Source organism: Vipera ursinii (assembly GCF_947247035.1).
Source record: "Vipera ursinii genome assembly, chromosome: 10".
Classification (NCBI taxonomy): domain Eukaryota; kingdom Metazoa; phylum Chordata; class Lepidosauria; order Squamata; family Viperidae; genus Vipera; species Vipera ursinii.
The window spans coordinates 2,605,693-2,619,309 of record NC_139520.1 but is presented as its reverse complement, the minus strand read 5'-3'; the positions used below and the strand labels follow the sequence as shown (position 1 = coordinate 2,619,309).

General features: G+C 47.4%; 1 protein-coding gene across 1 annotated transcript in view; it reads right to left on the bottom strand.

Annotated features, from left to right (window-relative positions):
- CNGB1 (cyclic nucleotide gated channel subunit beta 1) overlaps positions 1–13,617 on the bottom strand; it is a gene marked incomplete at its 5' end in the record, with an annotated part of 44,512 nt that overhangs the window by 25,673 nt on the left and 5,222 nt on the right. The window contains 6 exons of the mRNA XM_083370245.1: positions 349–590; positions 737–831; positions 2,375–2,459; positions 5,116–5,263; positions 8,940–8,997; positions 9,634–9,726. Coding sequence (XP_083226371.1) covers positions 349–590; positions 737–831; positions 2,375–2,459; positions 5,116–5,263; positions 8,940–8,997; positions 9,634–9,726 — 721 coding nt within the window. The remainder of the gene's footprint in view (positions 1–348; positions 591–736; positions 832–2,374; positions 2,460–5,115; positions 5,264–8,939; positions 8,998–9,633; positions 9,727–13,617) is intronic.

Genomic DNA, 13,617 nt, shown 5'->3' with positions numbered 1-13,617 from the left:
TAGAATAGAATAGAAAAAATGGAATGGAATAGAATAGAATAGAATAGAATAGAATAGAATAGAATAGAAAAAATGGAATGGAATGGATTGGAATAGAACAGGATAGAATAGGATACGATAGATAGGGTAGGAGAGAGCTGGAAGAGATCTTGGAGATGAATCCCTTGTCATTCTGATATCACTTTGAACAAATGCCTGCTCCCCAAATTGTGCACATTTCTCCTACATTTTGGAGGTGATGTATGTTGATCCCTCTGGAAATAACACTCTACTTGGAACTAAACCCAAGTGCCGGAAGGTCAGCCAGGAAAGCTGCAAGCACTAAAGTCTTGGCAGGTGCTACATTACCCCTGATGCCTGAGCGGGAAGCTTCTTCCTTCCGAAAACCGGGGTTGCTCAGGCCAGCCTTTGGTTTCCTAGGCAGGAGGATGGGGATGTGGGAGGGAGGAGCAGAGCTGCGGTAGCTGGGGACATTGGGCAGCTCTTCCACGCCAGCTGAGCAGGAAGGGGAGGCATGCGGATGATGGCGCGGCTTCTTGGGCACCAGGCGAACCAGCTCCACAGCGCGGGTTGGCCTGGACATGGCGGCACTAGGGAGCCAGATGCTTCAGGGCGAGGCTGGGAGGCTGGGAACTGCAAGAAGAAGCACACAACCGCCCAGTGAGGAGGGGCGTCATTCCGCCCTGAGGGAGGCCCTTCCCTGGGAGCCCAAGAGGTCCGAGCCGATGGGAACCACCTGGTGCCATGAAGGGAGACGCTGACTCTCCCCAGAGGGTGGGGCCTTGATGCCCACACGTCATTCTGGTCGGGGCACTTCCCAGACCGAGGCACCTAAATTCAGCACCAAAACAGCCTTTTCAGAACAGAATCTGCTGTTAAACCTAGCATAAGACGCTTTACGCTCACCCTTAACTCCCCTCCAATCCGCCCCTGAGTGTAAAAAAAAACCAAAAACAAGAAAAAAGGCAGAGGCTGAAAACTTTGGCCAGTGCAATTTCTGAGGGTGTCCCTGGTTTATGACATCGCCCTGTAGTCCCAAATAATTGTGTGTGTGGGATACAATTAGGTTGAAAACATTGCCATGGAACCGTCTGCATTTGTAAGCAAATCTGAAGTATCTGGAGATAATTCGAGATGACTTCACTTTTAACCCTGTTTTCCAGGCTTGTCCATAGGTTGTGATCCAAAAAGTCAAAATGGCAGCTGCACTGGCCTGATCAGTCTCCCCCCCCCTTGCTTGTTATGCGCACCAATTGCACTGGCAGAGGGCATGACCTTTTTGACTAACCCCCTGCAGGTACCCTGCTAGCTTCTCGGCACCAAAAGCTGGCCCTGCACTCCCTGGAAGAGACCCCAGTAGCCCACCAGAAGTGGGGAGGGGATGGTGGTCCTGCAGGGGGCAGACTGCCCTGGGTGATGCATGTGGTACCTGCAGGGGCAACCAAGGTGGGGGCTGCTGCTGTTGTTGCTGCTGCTGCCTTTATCTGAAAACAAACAAATAAACAGACATTATTCTAGAGAACATTAGCAAGGAAAAGCATCCCATCTCCCCAAAATAGCAAAAATGTGGATTTTTTTAACATATACTATAAAGATTTTGGAATCGAATTTTATTCCATTGAATTATTTATCAGTGTATAAAACATTTAATGAATCATTATGCTCTCAGCTGGTCATCAATCAACCACATATGTGCATCCAGCTCACAGACTTTTTAACCACAACATATTTAATTGGCTAAATTATCACATTACACTAAACAAGAATGTGGTTTGTCTAGCTTAGCCTTAGCATGTCTTGCAAACTTATCTTTCTTGTCTGTAAACCATGGTTTGTGACTTACTTCTGTACCAATTCAACAAATCAGGCTTAATGTGATGTATGAACCCCAGTGCTTTTTTTGTAAAAGAAAAAGGTGCTGGAACTCACACATGTCATACAACCCACCTTGCCTACCCTACAAGGTTCCATCCAAAAAAGGTGCCGGAACTCCGTTCTGAGTGTTCTATGAGAAAAAAAGCCCTGATGAACCCTATATTCAATTGCTGTAAGATTTGAACTAGATATGGTTTTCTGGAGAGCCTTCTGTTTGAGCAAAACAAAGTTAGCAGAAGATTCCCCTCAGGTCTCAGCAGTAGGCAGGCATCAACCTTTCCCAAGCACGAACAGTCTGAAGCCAAAGGCTCTGAAGGCCATGTACAAAATGTTCTTCATCAATGATTTGGAATATTAATAGAAGTAGTAGTATTAACATAATTTCTGTTGAGTGTTAAGAAATATTTCCTAACAATAAAAGCAGTTCTATTACTGCGAAACTAATTACTTAGAGGATAAATAAATGAATAAACATAGAAATACATGAACAGGCACCAACCTGAATTAAGGGGGTTGCAATGTCATCCCCTGCTTCAACTTTTGCTGAAGTCAGTTGTCCCAACCTGCCACCATTTGAAGCTTCCCTGGGACAAAAACTTAGTCGTCAGGATCAGATGGAATGGAAAATCACAATGGAATCTTACAGTCCTCTGGATCTGACTGCAGCATTCACACAGCTCACGTTAGCAAAGATCTTCAAATGGAGAGCACCGCAACCCAGAATTACCTGAATATCATCGCCAGGGCTTACTCCTGGCACTGCCATGAAGGTTACTTGCCTGGCTATTAAGCTTGCCGAAGTTGCAAACCTAGTGGCCATCCAGGTGAGATGTCCACTCTGCACAGCATAAAGATGTGATATAAATCCGATAGATAGATGAATAAACCAGGGTGAGGGGAAACATTTTGTAGTTGCACATGGGAGGTTTGAGTGTGCACCAAATGCTCCCCAGCCTTTTGCGTTACAGCACGGCATGATAAAGAAACAGAAGCAAGATGGGGCGAGAGGAGGGTCCTGAAGTCTCCCCTCCCCTCTGGGTGCTTTGCCTATCAGAGTGAAATCTCACGGATGTGGAAGGAGACTCCTGGAGATCTCTGGGCAAAGAGGTTCAACAAAGCGTCAGGCAACTTGAGCTCTGAATATCGGACCTTCTCATAAGACATGGAAATTGGGCTTCCCTAACACAAAGTAGGAAGAATTCTTTAATTGGAAGGCCCGATGGACAGAGCAAAAGTTGTCTTGTTCTTAAGGGCAAAATAAAAAATGGCCACCTCTTCCTCACTGAAGGCCCTGGGCATCCTTCGCGACTTTTCCAGTATCTGGAAAGTACCTTTGACTCATGAACCTGACATCAAATGAGCCCAGTTGAATTTATAATGGGAAGCATCACAGGAAAAAAAGAAAGCCCAGAACAAGGAAGCAGCAGCTGAAGACTCACCTGCTCGCCTCTTTGGATCACGTTCCTCCAAGGGCAAAGCACCGTCTCACCCTTCCATCCACCCTCGGGATTTGCTCCATCCTTCCAAAAGGCTTCCCTGTCTGATGATGCTACAATAATCCGCAACCGCTTCAGAGCCGGAATTTTGCCACTATTTTAGTTGCTGCTGGTTTAACTGCCTGCCCCTTTTCCTCCTTAACCAGGGTGTGTGTGTGTGTGTGGCTGTGTGGGACCTGCCCGTCCACCCGCCCTGCAGCCGAGCAGTGCTTGGGGACCAAAGACCTGCGGTCTCCAGGAGCAGAGGCAGTTGCTAAGAGAGAAAGCAGGTCACCAGGAGGCTCTGACGGTTACTAAGCACCCTGCAGCCCGGGAAGCGCTAACGGAGGCTCTTTCAGGCAGCGCTGCGCTGGATGCGCTCCTTTGGTGAGTTCAAAAACAAATGCAGGGACAATCCAAGGGGAGGCGTCGGGCACTTCTATTTTTCAGCTACAGTGCAACCTTCTGCCCTTTTTTGAGAAGTCAAAAGGTTTGGAAAGCATTTAATTTCTATTACTGCAACACGTGCCTGAAGCTGTTCTTTTAGAAACACGATTAATCTGAGCTCCTGTGAGGCGCTAATACTGCTTGAAGCCAAGGGCTTCTTTTTCACCTCTGTCTGAGGATGGATGTGACCACCGGAAGATGGGCTGATCTTCTGACTGCTGACTCTGAATGCCAAGGAGACTTTGGCTCAGAGCCAAAGTCTGACCGGGTCTCCATGCAGATGGGACTAAAAGCAAACTCAAAGGACGGAGGCTTTTTCAAAGGAAACGCAGGCTCTGCTGCTCTGGGAAAGGGCCTTTCCCTCGCGGATTCTCTATTTATGTCATGCCTGTCCTCTTTGTCTGCAGAAGCTGAAGGGCACACCCAGCACACACCCCTGCCCCTACTGGGGCCCATGGCAGCTCTCGGGGGGGAGGGGAGGGGCTGAGAGGGGAGTTGGCAGCTTTCCTGCCAAAGGAAGGGCCAGATCCTCGCCGGACTGGAACCACCCAGTTCCACCAAGGGCAGAGAGGGAGGCCTACCCCACCTTTCTCAGGGAGCTTCTGCGCCTGAGGGCTGCCTGAAACCTGGCTCTCCCCGCTTCTAGTCCAGCACCTTCACCCCCTGGCTCTGGGGTCCAGAAGGACTCCCTCAGGGTCCCCAGGAAATGTCCAAGGATGGGGGGGGATAGAACTCGAGTCTCCCTGGTCTGACGTCAAGGCCTTAATCCTCACCCTGCTCTGCCTCTTGGTCAGCCTTCCCAGGGGACCCGAGTAGGAAGCCCAAGTCAGGCAGGCTAAAGAAACTTTTATTACAGAGCTGGCCAGGCTCAACATGCCCCCCCATCTTTGTGGGAGAAGTAGGGAGACTCCTGCCTCAATTACATTTGTGTCACAGATCCCTCTGATCTGACCATTGTCTTGGCAGTGGTTCTTCCTCCTGCCCAAAGCCTCCAGGAAGCTTCTGGCACTGAGGAGGACTAGAACCTGGTTCTCCCTGCTCCTAGCCCAGCACCTTCATCACTAACCATGTGGGTTTTCGCAAGGAACCGCCCAGAGCAACCCATGGTTGCTGGGACCATCCTTGAAGGGTCTGCTTGTGGCAGTGGAAGAAGCAAGAAGAGTCCACACCTCAGGAAGAATGTTCTGGAGGATCTGGGATCCCATCCAGCCTTTGCTAGGCAGCCCCCAGCCCCGCTCTCACCCCCACCAGGCAAGGCCCTGGCCACAGCTCTCCATCATCTCCCATCTGCCCCAAAGGACCATTTCTTAGCCTTGACCTCTTTCTTTCCGGCTGGCCTCCGTAGGGCTTCCTGCCTGGGCTGGGGGGAGAGCCCAGAGGACACTCGGCTGGGTAGGTCCAACATCTCACTTCCACGACCATCTCGTCATCCTCTTCTGCATCCCTCTGCATGGAAAAGGTTCCGGCTGGAAAAGAGAAAGCGAGGCTAAGAGGTGAAGGTGGACTTTACAGAGGCAGCGGGAAAAATGGTTTCTAAAATAGGTTTAGGAAAGAAAGAGGAATGTTTTTGTTTTTGTTTATCCCATTTATATCCCGCCCTTCTCTGAAGACTCAGGGCGGCTTACACTCTAAGCACAAATCAATGTGCTTAGCAATAGCCTTCATTCTATGTATATGCCTGCTTATTAGGGCTTTCGGCCCCATCTCAAGCGGCATTATTACAAAGTCAGCTTATTGCCCCCAACAATCTGGGTCCTCGTTTTACCTACCTCGGAAGGATGGGAGGCTGAGTCAACCTTGAGCCTGGTGGGATGCGAACCTGCACTAATTGCAGGCAGCTGGTGTTACTTAAGGAGGCATTAGCCCACTGCTCCACCAATGTGGAATACTTGTGGCTCCAGACTGAATAGCCCTGCCTGATTCAGACTCTTCTCTTGCTCATCAAACCACCTAAAGGGCACCTGGGCTCACAAGACTCAGAAATCACCTGAATGGCTGCGTGTCTTTCTCTTAGCTGCCACACTGACAATTGACAGGGGACTCTGGCATGGAGGACCTTCACTTCAGGTCCCTGTAAGGGGTCCTGGCCTCTTTCAACTGGCTGTCTTTCCTTGGAGCGACTCTCTGGCCTGCCTATAAGACAGTTTCTTCCAGAGACAACAGCTTCCAATTTCATTCCCTCATGAATCTTCCTGGACAACTGGGGCACCATCTTGACCTATTTTGTGCCTGGACTGTGTTGTTGTGAGAGTAGAATAAGGGGAAGCAAACCACTATAAGTGGGTCTCTACTGGTGGGACTTTTGCCTCAGGTGGGACTCAATACTGTAAAGTGCTCTGACAGATATATCATCAGTATGTTTCTAAATCAAAACATTATTCTGGGAGAAAGTGGCCTTTTTCTTTCAATCATGAGGTCCTTTGATAGAGTGAGGGGCAGGACATAAGATGTAAGATTGAGAACATTGGTGTGCTGGTGCACCCCAGACAAAGAGTGGGCTAAATGTACAATACTGTCAAACCTGCCCCAGTTTGCTCTCTCAGGAAAGTAGGACTTGTTGACACCATTTAGTTGAAGCAAAGGAACTTTTGTGAAAGAAACTGGTTGCAGCAAAGTCAGGCAGAATCCGGGGTTCCCGTGCAAAATACAAAGCTATTCTTTCCAACTCCAAATCCCTCCCCCACATGGCCAGTCCCCCACCCCGGCCAGGCAATGTGATGCCGGTATGATGTTTTGAGAAACTCTGAGGTGTGAAACTGCTAACCTTCCATTCTCAGGGCAAATGGCCTTGAAGATCCTGGCACAGTTTGGTGATCTGGTCTTCTACTGTTGTCACTCCCCCCTCCCCATTTCCCACCATTAGATACACAGGTGTGGATTGCCCCAAGATGCCTCCCCCTTTCCCTTCCCCTTTGATGGCAGGAATCCAGCAAGGCCGAGGATGGAGATCCGGAGGGAGGTCCTAAATAAAAAATTAGGACCGATCTGGACAACTGAGAATCTGAGATTCAGGCAATACATGACCTGTGGATGCCTCCTTCGAAGTCTACTAAGCTCCAAATCGTTGTTTCATGTAATTATTTGTACTGTAGATTCTTTTCATTAAAAAGAGAAAATAAGTGGGAAGATAATATTCTGGAGAGCATAGCACCATCCTTTTCATCCCTGGGATCCACAGGTTTCTTGTGGAGATCTTCTAACTACTGTATTTGTAGAACCTACAAATGTTGAGCGAGTGTGAGAGTTTGCTTGAAAATGTGTTCACAGTCTAGAAAAAAGAAAGAATTAAAAGTAAACTAAGGTAATTGAGGCTGTCTGTTACCCAGAAAATTGCTGAGCGGCTTGATTTCCAGAACATACATTCTGTAGCCTGGACATGCCCACTGCAGAGGGAACTTGCTCTTTCATGGTTAGTGCTTCTCCACCCAGAGGAGCATCAACAAAGAGCCCTGGTTGTTTGATTTAGCTGGCCTGGACTGAGGGGTTTTAAATTTTTAAATTTTAAATTAAATTTTAAATTTGGGCTAACGTTATTTAATTTATTTTAATTTTAACTGTATTCTAACTTTTGTACTGTTTTAACTGTTTTTAACTTTGCCCTGTAAACCGCCCTGAGTCCTTCGGGAATAGGGCGGTATAGAAATCTAATAAGTAAATAAATAAAATAAGTGTTCAAACAGCAACCCCATCTTAGTATTTTCATCACTGTAAATAAGCCTTCTGAGCCATAAGGAAGATATTGTTGCAAGCTCATCAGTGGGAGATGTTCCTAACTCTCAAAGGCCGACTAGAACAGCAGATGCTCCTTGCTGGAGGCTCCTGCAATCCCCAGCAAGAATCCTGGGAAGCAATGAAGTTGGAGTTGATTTCACAGGAGCACAAACAGCCAAGCAAGGCAAGCCTGCATCAACTTGGGGCTAAAAGGGAAATCTTCACAAAGATCACAAACCACTGCCTGGTTGCTCCAGGACTGCCCTTTTCTGGGGCCACAATTGGTTGTGGTTGTTTTGGCACTCAGGCCCTTTGCTCAGCTGGGTCACCTTAGGATCTAGCATGTTGTGCGGACAAGACAGCACAAAGGGCACCGGGCCAAGAGCACGGATTAACCCCAATCCGCAGTTAGGAGCCCTTGATGAATCAGACTGCCTTGTTCACTGAGAAACCAGATCCGATCAATTGGCAGGTAGTATTCAAGCCACAAAGAGTCAGTCAGCTTTTCAAGAAAAATGGATGGAGCCATACAAAGCCAACAAATAACAGAGTTGGAAGGGACTTTGGAGGTCTTCAACCCCCTGCACAAGCAGGAGACCTTATACCATTTCAGACAAGTGGTTGTCCAATCTCTTCTTAGAAACCTAAGGCAAGCCGTTCCACTGGTTAATTGTTCTCACTGTTAGGAAGTTTCTCCTTAAGACTCAGTTGCTTCTCTCCTTGATTAGTTCTCATCCTTTGCTTCTTGTCTTGTCTTCTGGTGCTTTGGAGAATAGGCTGACCCCTTCATCTCTGTAGGAGCCCCTCAAATATTGGAACACTGCTATAACATCACCCCTAGTCCTTCTTTTGACTAGACTAGACTAGACTAGAGCTGGAAGGGACCTTGGAGGTCTTCTAGTCCAGCCCCCTGCTCAAGCTGGAGAACTCATACTAGATATACCTATACTAGACAACCAGACATACCCAATTCCAGCAACCGTTCTTCACGTTTTAGCCTCCTGCCCCCTAATAGTTTTTGTTGCTCTTCTCTGGACTTTTTCCAGAATCTCAACATCTTTTTTGTATTGTAGGGACCCAAAGCAGTATTCCAAGTGTGGTCTTACCAAGGTCTTATAAACCAGTACTCCACATGATCTTCTTCCGTCACTCACTGCTAAAGCCTGCCAGGTGAAGGGGTCTTGACAAATGACCAAAGGTCTGATGCAACAAGAGGGAAACTTGATTGGCTTTGGACTAACCGCGTTTGGAGTGACATGTGATCCCAGCTATTGAGAAACCTGGGGCAACTCAAAGGCTAACCATTTTATTATGACATAGATATTTTGGGGGGAGGAGATTCTCCTCAGATTTGGAGATGGTTTCAGGTCCAGAAAAGTTTGGGGTTGTTTTTGAAATCCACAGAACTTCCCAGTGAGGCAGACGACTCACACGTGACCCAATCCTGCCGCAGATGAGGGTGGGCTCCAGAAACCGCACCGATCGGGTCCTGGAGCAGAAGAGGTGAAGCAGAGCAGGGGCTGTGAAAAGAGATGGGCAGCTGAGCGAGGAAGATCTCAGATGGCAACAGACGTGGTGGAAGGAATGGCCAGGACTGTGAATGCCGACTGAAAGTCCATCCCAGCTGCTGTGGCCAGATCCTGCTTTTCGGATCACATACGGAGTCGGAGCAGGCAGTGCACACACGTCTTGCCTTCACAACAAGCAGTGATGGGAGACTTTGGTAGACACTGCAGGGAGAAGCTCTGCTACTCTCCAGGAATTTGAAACACTTGACATTTGCCTCCGTTGAAGAGACTGTGTGCCGCACTTGGAAACCTCTGCCCTTTTGTTCCATTTGTTTGTCCTTAACGGTGCCGCCAGGCCCTTGCTGATTTGGGCCAAACTTTGTAATGTGTTCCTACACTCCCCATCCTCCCCAGCAGAATATCACCTCTGTAGAAAGGGTGGGAGTGTGATGCTTCTCTCTGGCTAAGGAGGGAAGCCCATGAACTCCTGAGGGAGGCTCCTCACTGGCTTTCTTTTTGCCTCACTCTCAGTGGGGCAGCCTGGAAAAACAACAGAGGAGGGAAGGGTCCCCAAACATTTGCCTAGGCCCGCTTTCACAAAAAGCAGAGCCCCTCACTTGCCCAGCAGATTTTCCATTCTCTGCCCCCAGGGCCGGCCAAAGGATGGTGCTTGGGCTGGGAGTGAGAAGTTGAGGATGCAGGCCCAAAACCTGGGGGTGTGCCAGAGCAAACATCAAAGTGGTTGCATCTAATTTGCATCTTAATTGCATGTAATTAAATGAAATACAGTTAATATACTGCATAGGGTTTTTTGCCTGTCAAACTGAATTAGCCTTTGAATGGCAGCTTCTGGGGGCGTCTTACCCAAGATGCTCAGGTTGTCACAAGGCCCAGGGGCCTAAGGGAGTGGGAGATCCCACCACTGGGGCTGGGCCAGGCAGACTCTTGTGCCTTGCTTCAGATGCTCTCGCTTGGCCTGGAAATGATTTTGACCCACCCTGGCAAGACCAAGGAAACGTCCGGATGCCCCTGGACTTTGAAGGTTGCAGCCAAAGACTAGGATTAGAAGGAGGGTCAGCTAGATCTATATATTCTGGCCACCAGCTTGCAGGTAGGTGGCCGAGACTACAAACGGAAGGAAGTGCTTCAATAGACAGTAAACCACAATGCACATCCTGGCTTCTTAAAGAAGGCTTTGTAGCCATAGAATCTTTTCTCTGTCCTAATGAAGGAGAATTGATTTGGAGTTATCCGAGTCCTGTTTCCTGCTAACCTCCTGCTTGGTTGGGACTTCTCTGCTTTGCTTAATCATGCTAACTGATTTCCTGTCAGATGCCTATCTTCGGCTTTCTCTGAATCTGGCTAGCAACTGCCATAACCAGGGGGGAGGGGGCATTTGGGAGGGGAAGAGCACTGGAGGTGTGAAAGAAGGCTGTGAGGATTTGGGGAGTATGGATACTAACAGGAACTGGAGGTGCCAAAGCGAACCATCTGCCTGTCCTCAAGGACGCCGGCCCTGGGAAAGGAACTTACAACGGCGCCTCAGACACCAGATTCCCAAAACATCGGACCAGGACTGGACTGGACTCCTCTGGCCAGGGGGAGGGCTTTGGACGTTGGGGATTCCTTTCAAGGTACGATTTTTGCGCAGTTTTTCTTTTCTTTTTTTTTTTTTTTTTTATTGAAAAGTTTTATAAAATACAATTTTCCTTTAAAAAAACCCCCCTTCCCCCTCCCTCCTCCCCTCCCTACCTCCCCCCTATCTCCCCCCCTCCCCCTCCCCCTCCTCCCTCCCCTACCTCCCCCCCTCCACTTCCCCTCCTCCCCCCTCCCCCCCCCCCCCCGACTTCCCAGAGCAAAATACAAGGTATATATCTAAAAGGCAATCATAAACAATCATATACTAACAATTATAAACTCTAAAATCCATCACTCTCTAGCTTGTATATAGTAAACCAATCCTTAATAATACTAAATATATATAAAAAACTAAAATAAAAGAAAACTAGCATCATTCCCATCTATGTTCTTCCACAATTCACTATTACCTTAACATATTCTCATTTGCACTTTAATAAATAGTTCTTACACAAATTAACCCACATTAACCCACAAAACTTTCTTCCTCTTCCTCTGTAGTAAGTTGTCCATTAATTCCAAATTAAAAAAAAAAAAATCTATTACCATACATAGCATCCCAAAACTTTTTTTTTTTTAAAAACACAACTACCACTTAACTATAAATATTTTGTGGAAGTTCCATAGATTTCTACTGGTCTTATTTTTTTTTCTTTTTTGAGCGTTTTAAGGCAGCACGCGTCACCCTCTGTTCTCTAAGATCATCCAAAAGAGTTGCAGCTTGAACTCCTCCTGTACCCTTCTCGTCTATCTGTGCATCTTCATCCTCTTGATGTTCTCCTTCTCCAGATCCCTCTGCAGCTTCCAGAAGTGTTGATGGGGTTACTTCCAAGACATTATTATAAAAATCATGCGCTTGCTTCACATTACTCAAACAGTATCTTTTGCCATCATACATGAAGCTCAACCCAACTGGGATCTCCCATCTGAACCTTATATCTCTTTGCTTGAGCTCTTGCACAAGAAATATAAAATCCTTCCTTCTCTTTAAAATCTTTGGAGGAATTTCTTTTAAAACCAAAACTTGTTGACCAGCAATCACAACTTTGGTATCGTAGGCAGCTTGTATAACTTCATCTCTAATTTCCCTTTTTACAAAATAAACCACCACATCTCTAGGCAACTTTCTCTGTTTAGCAATCCACGAATTCACACGGAACACTTTGTCCATACCTTGTTTTAATTCAGATGCTGGATGGTTCAATACTCCCTCAAAAGCCTCAGAAACCAGCTGCTTTAAATCTTCCTTAATATTCTCTTTTAGGCCTCTAATTCTCACAGCAAACTGCATCTGGTAAAATTGGGCCAAGCTCTGTTCACTGTCAATTTTGTCTTTTAAATCTTCAATTTCCAATACTTTTGCTTCTAATAAAGCATTCTTTTGAATCAAGTCTTGCACTTGATCATCCAGCACCTCCACACATTTAGCAACTTTTTGCACTGAGGACAAAATGTCTACCTTCATTTCTCTAAGTTTCTGTTCCATCCTTTCTTCCATTCTCTGCTCCAATTTCTCCAATTTCTCCTCCATCTGTAGAAATTTAACACCCATTGACTCCAAAATTAACTGGGTATGTTTTTCAAGATCCTTCGATGTCAATACATCAGGAGAATGCAACGCCTGCAGCAATGATTGTTGTTGCACCGGAGAATTTCCAGCACTCCGAAAAGTTCTAGGGGGAGGTTTAGCCGCCATCTTTTACTTACAATTGTGACGCACTTTCACTTTAAGTTTTAAACAAAGTCCATCAAGCTTGAGAGTAAAATAAAATCTTCTTCATCTCTTCATCTTTCCCTCTTGTACTGCTCTGCCTGCTCTTTCCCTTTCATAGTCTCTCCTTCAAGCAGGGATGGTCGCAGACGCCTGGCTCTGCTCCATAAAGTCCGGAGCAGAGACGCTGGTCAGCTGGGAGCAGCCCAGGCTACGGGGGAGTTCAATCCTTCGGCCGCCCAAGCTCCAAGCTCAGGCGGCCCCGGAGAACTCAACCCCCACCTGGGGGCTCACCCCCTCCTCTTCTCCCGAGGAGGGGGCTTCAGATTCGCCCGAACAGCTGATCGGCGCTGTTTCGGGCGAAAAAACACCAGCTGAGCCGCGGGCAGCCCGGGAAGGCTCCCTCCGTCGCCGCGGAGCCACCGGAAGCCGCAGTTTTTCTTCAGAGCTTGCCTCACTCGTGCTGCACTCAGCACCTCTAGTAAAAGTACCTTTTCTCTTAAGACCCATGGAGTCAAGGGTCGCTCTTTCCCAGGGTCTAAACTGGGGCCAGTCTGACATTTCAACTGCAAAGAGAAAAATATGGACAGATCCATGTCAGGTAGGGAAGTGAGTGGTGTAAGATAGGAGTTCCATGGAATCTGCACTTTGGCTGACTTTGGGGTACAGAAAAAGTGATGTTAAGTTTGGGTTACTACCAGTGATTTCAGTTAATTTCAGTACATTCGGTTAGTTTAGATTTTGCTGGATTGAGTGAATGCTCCCCGGAAAGCATTGATTTCATAACTGAGCCTCCCCTGTTGTTGTGAACACAGCCAATATTGGCGTGACACTAGGGGGATGTGAGCCTCTATAGTTCCAGAAGAACTATAGCTGGTGGGACCCTGGAAAGACACAGGCACAGCTCTTGGTATGCTGGAGCTCTGTGTTAAGACACAGCAAGCAGGGTTTCAGTAGAGCCATAGCAAGCACAATCCTCTGAGCAGAGAAGGGCCAAGTCTGGACACATTCAGTAGTACCATTTGGGGGCAAAAAGCAAGATTCAAGCACTTGATTAAAACTAATTTTATCCAAGTTACACCCCTGCCCCCCCCAAATTAGCAGTTCTTGCTATAATCTTTTGAGGCACAAACAACATTCAGCTTTCAAGGAGAGGCGCTGACCCTAAGTGACCATCAGCTGGAGCCACAAAGTCACTAAGCAGCGCCTCTGTTCAGTGAGGCTTTAGCTAGGGCATATGACCTGCGGCTAA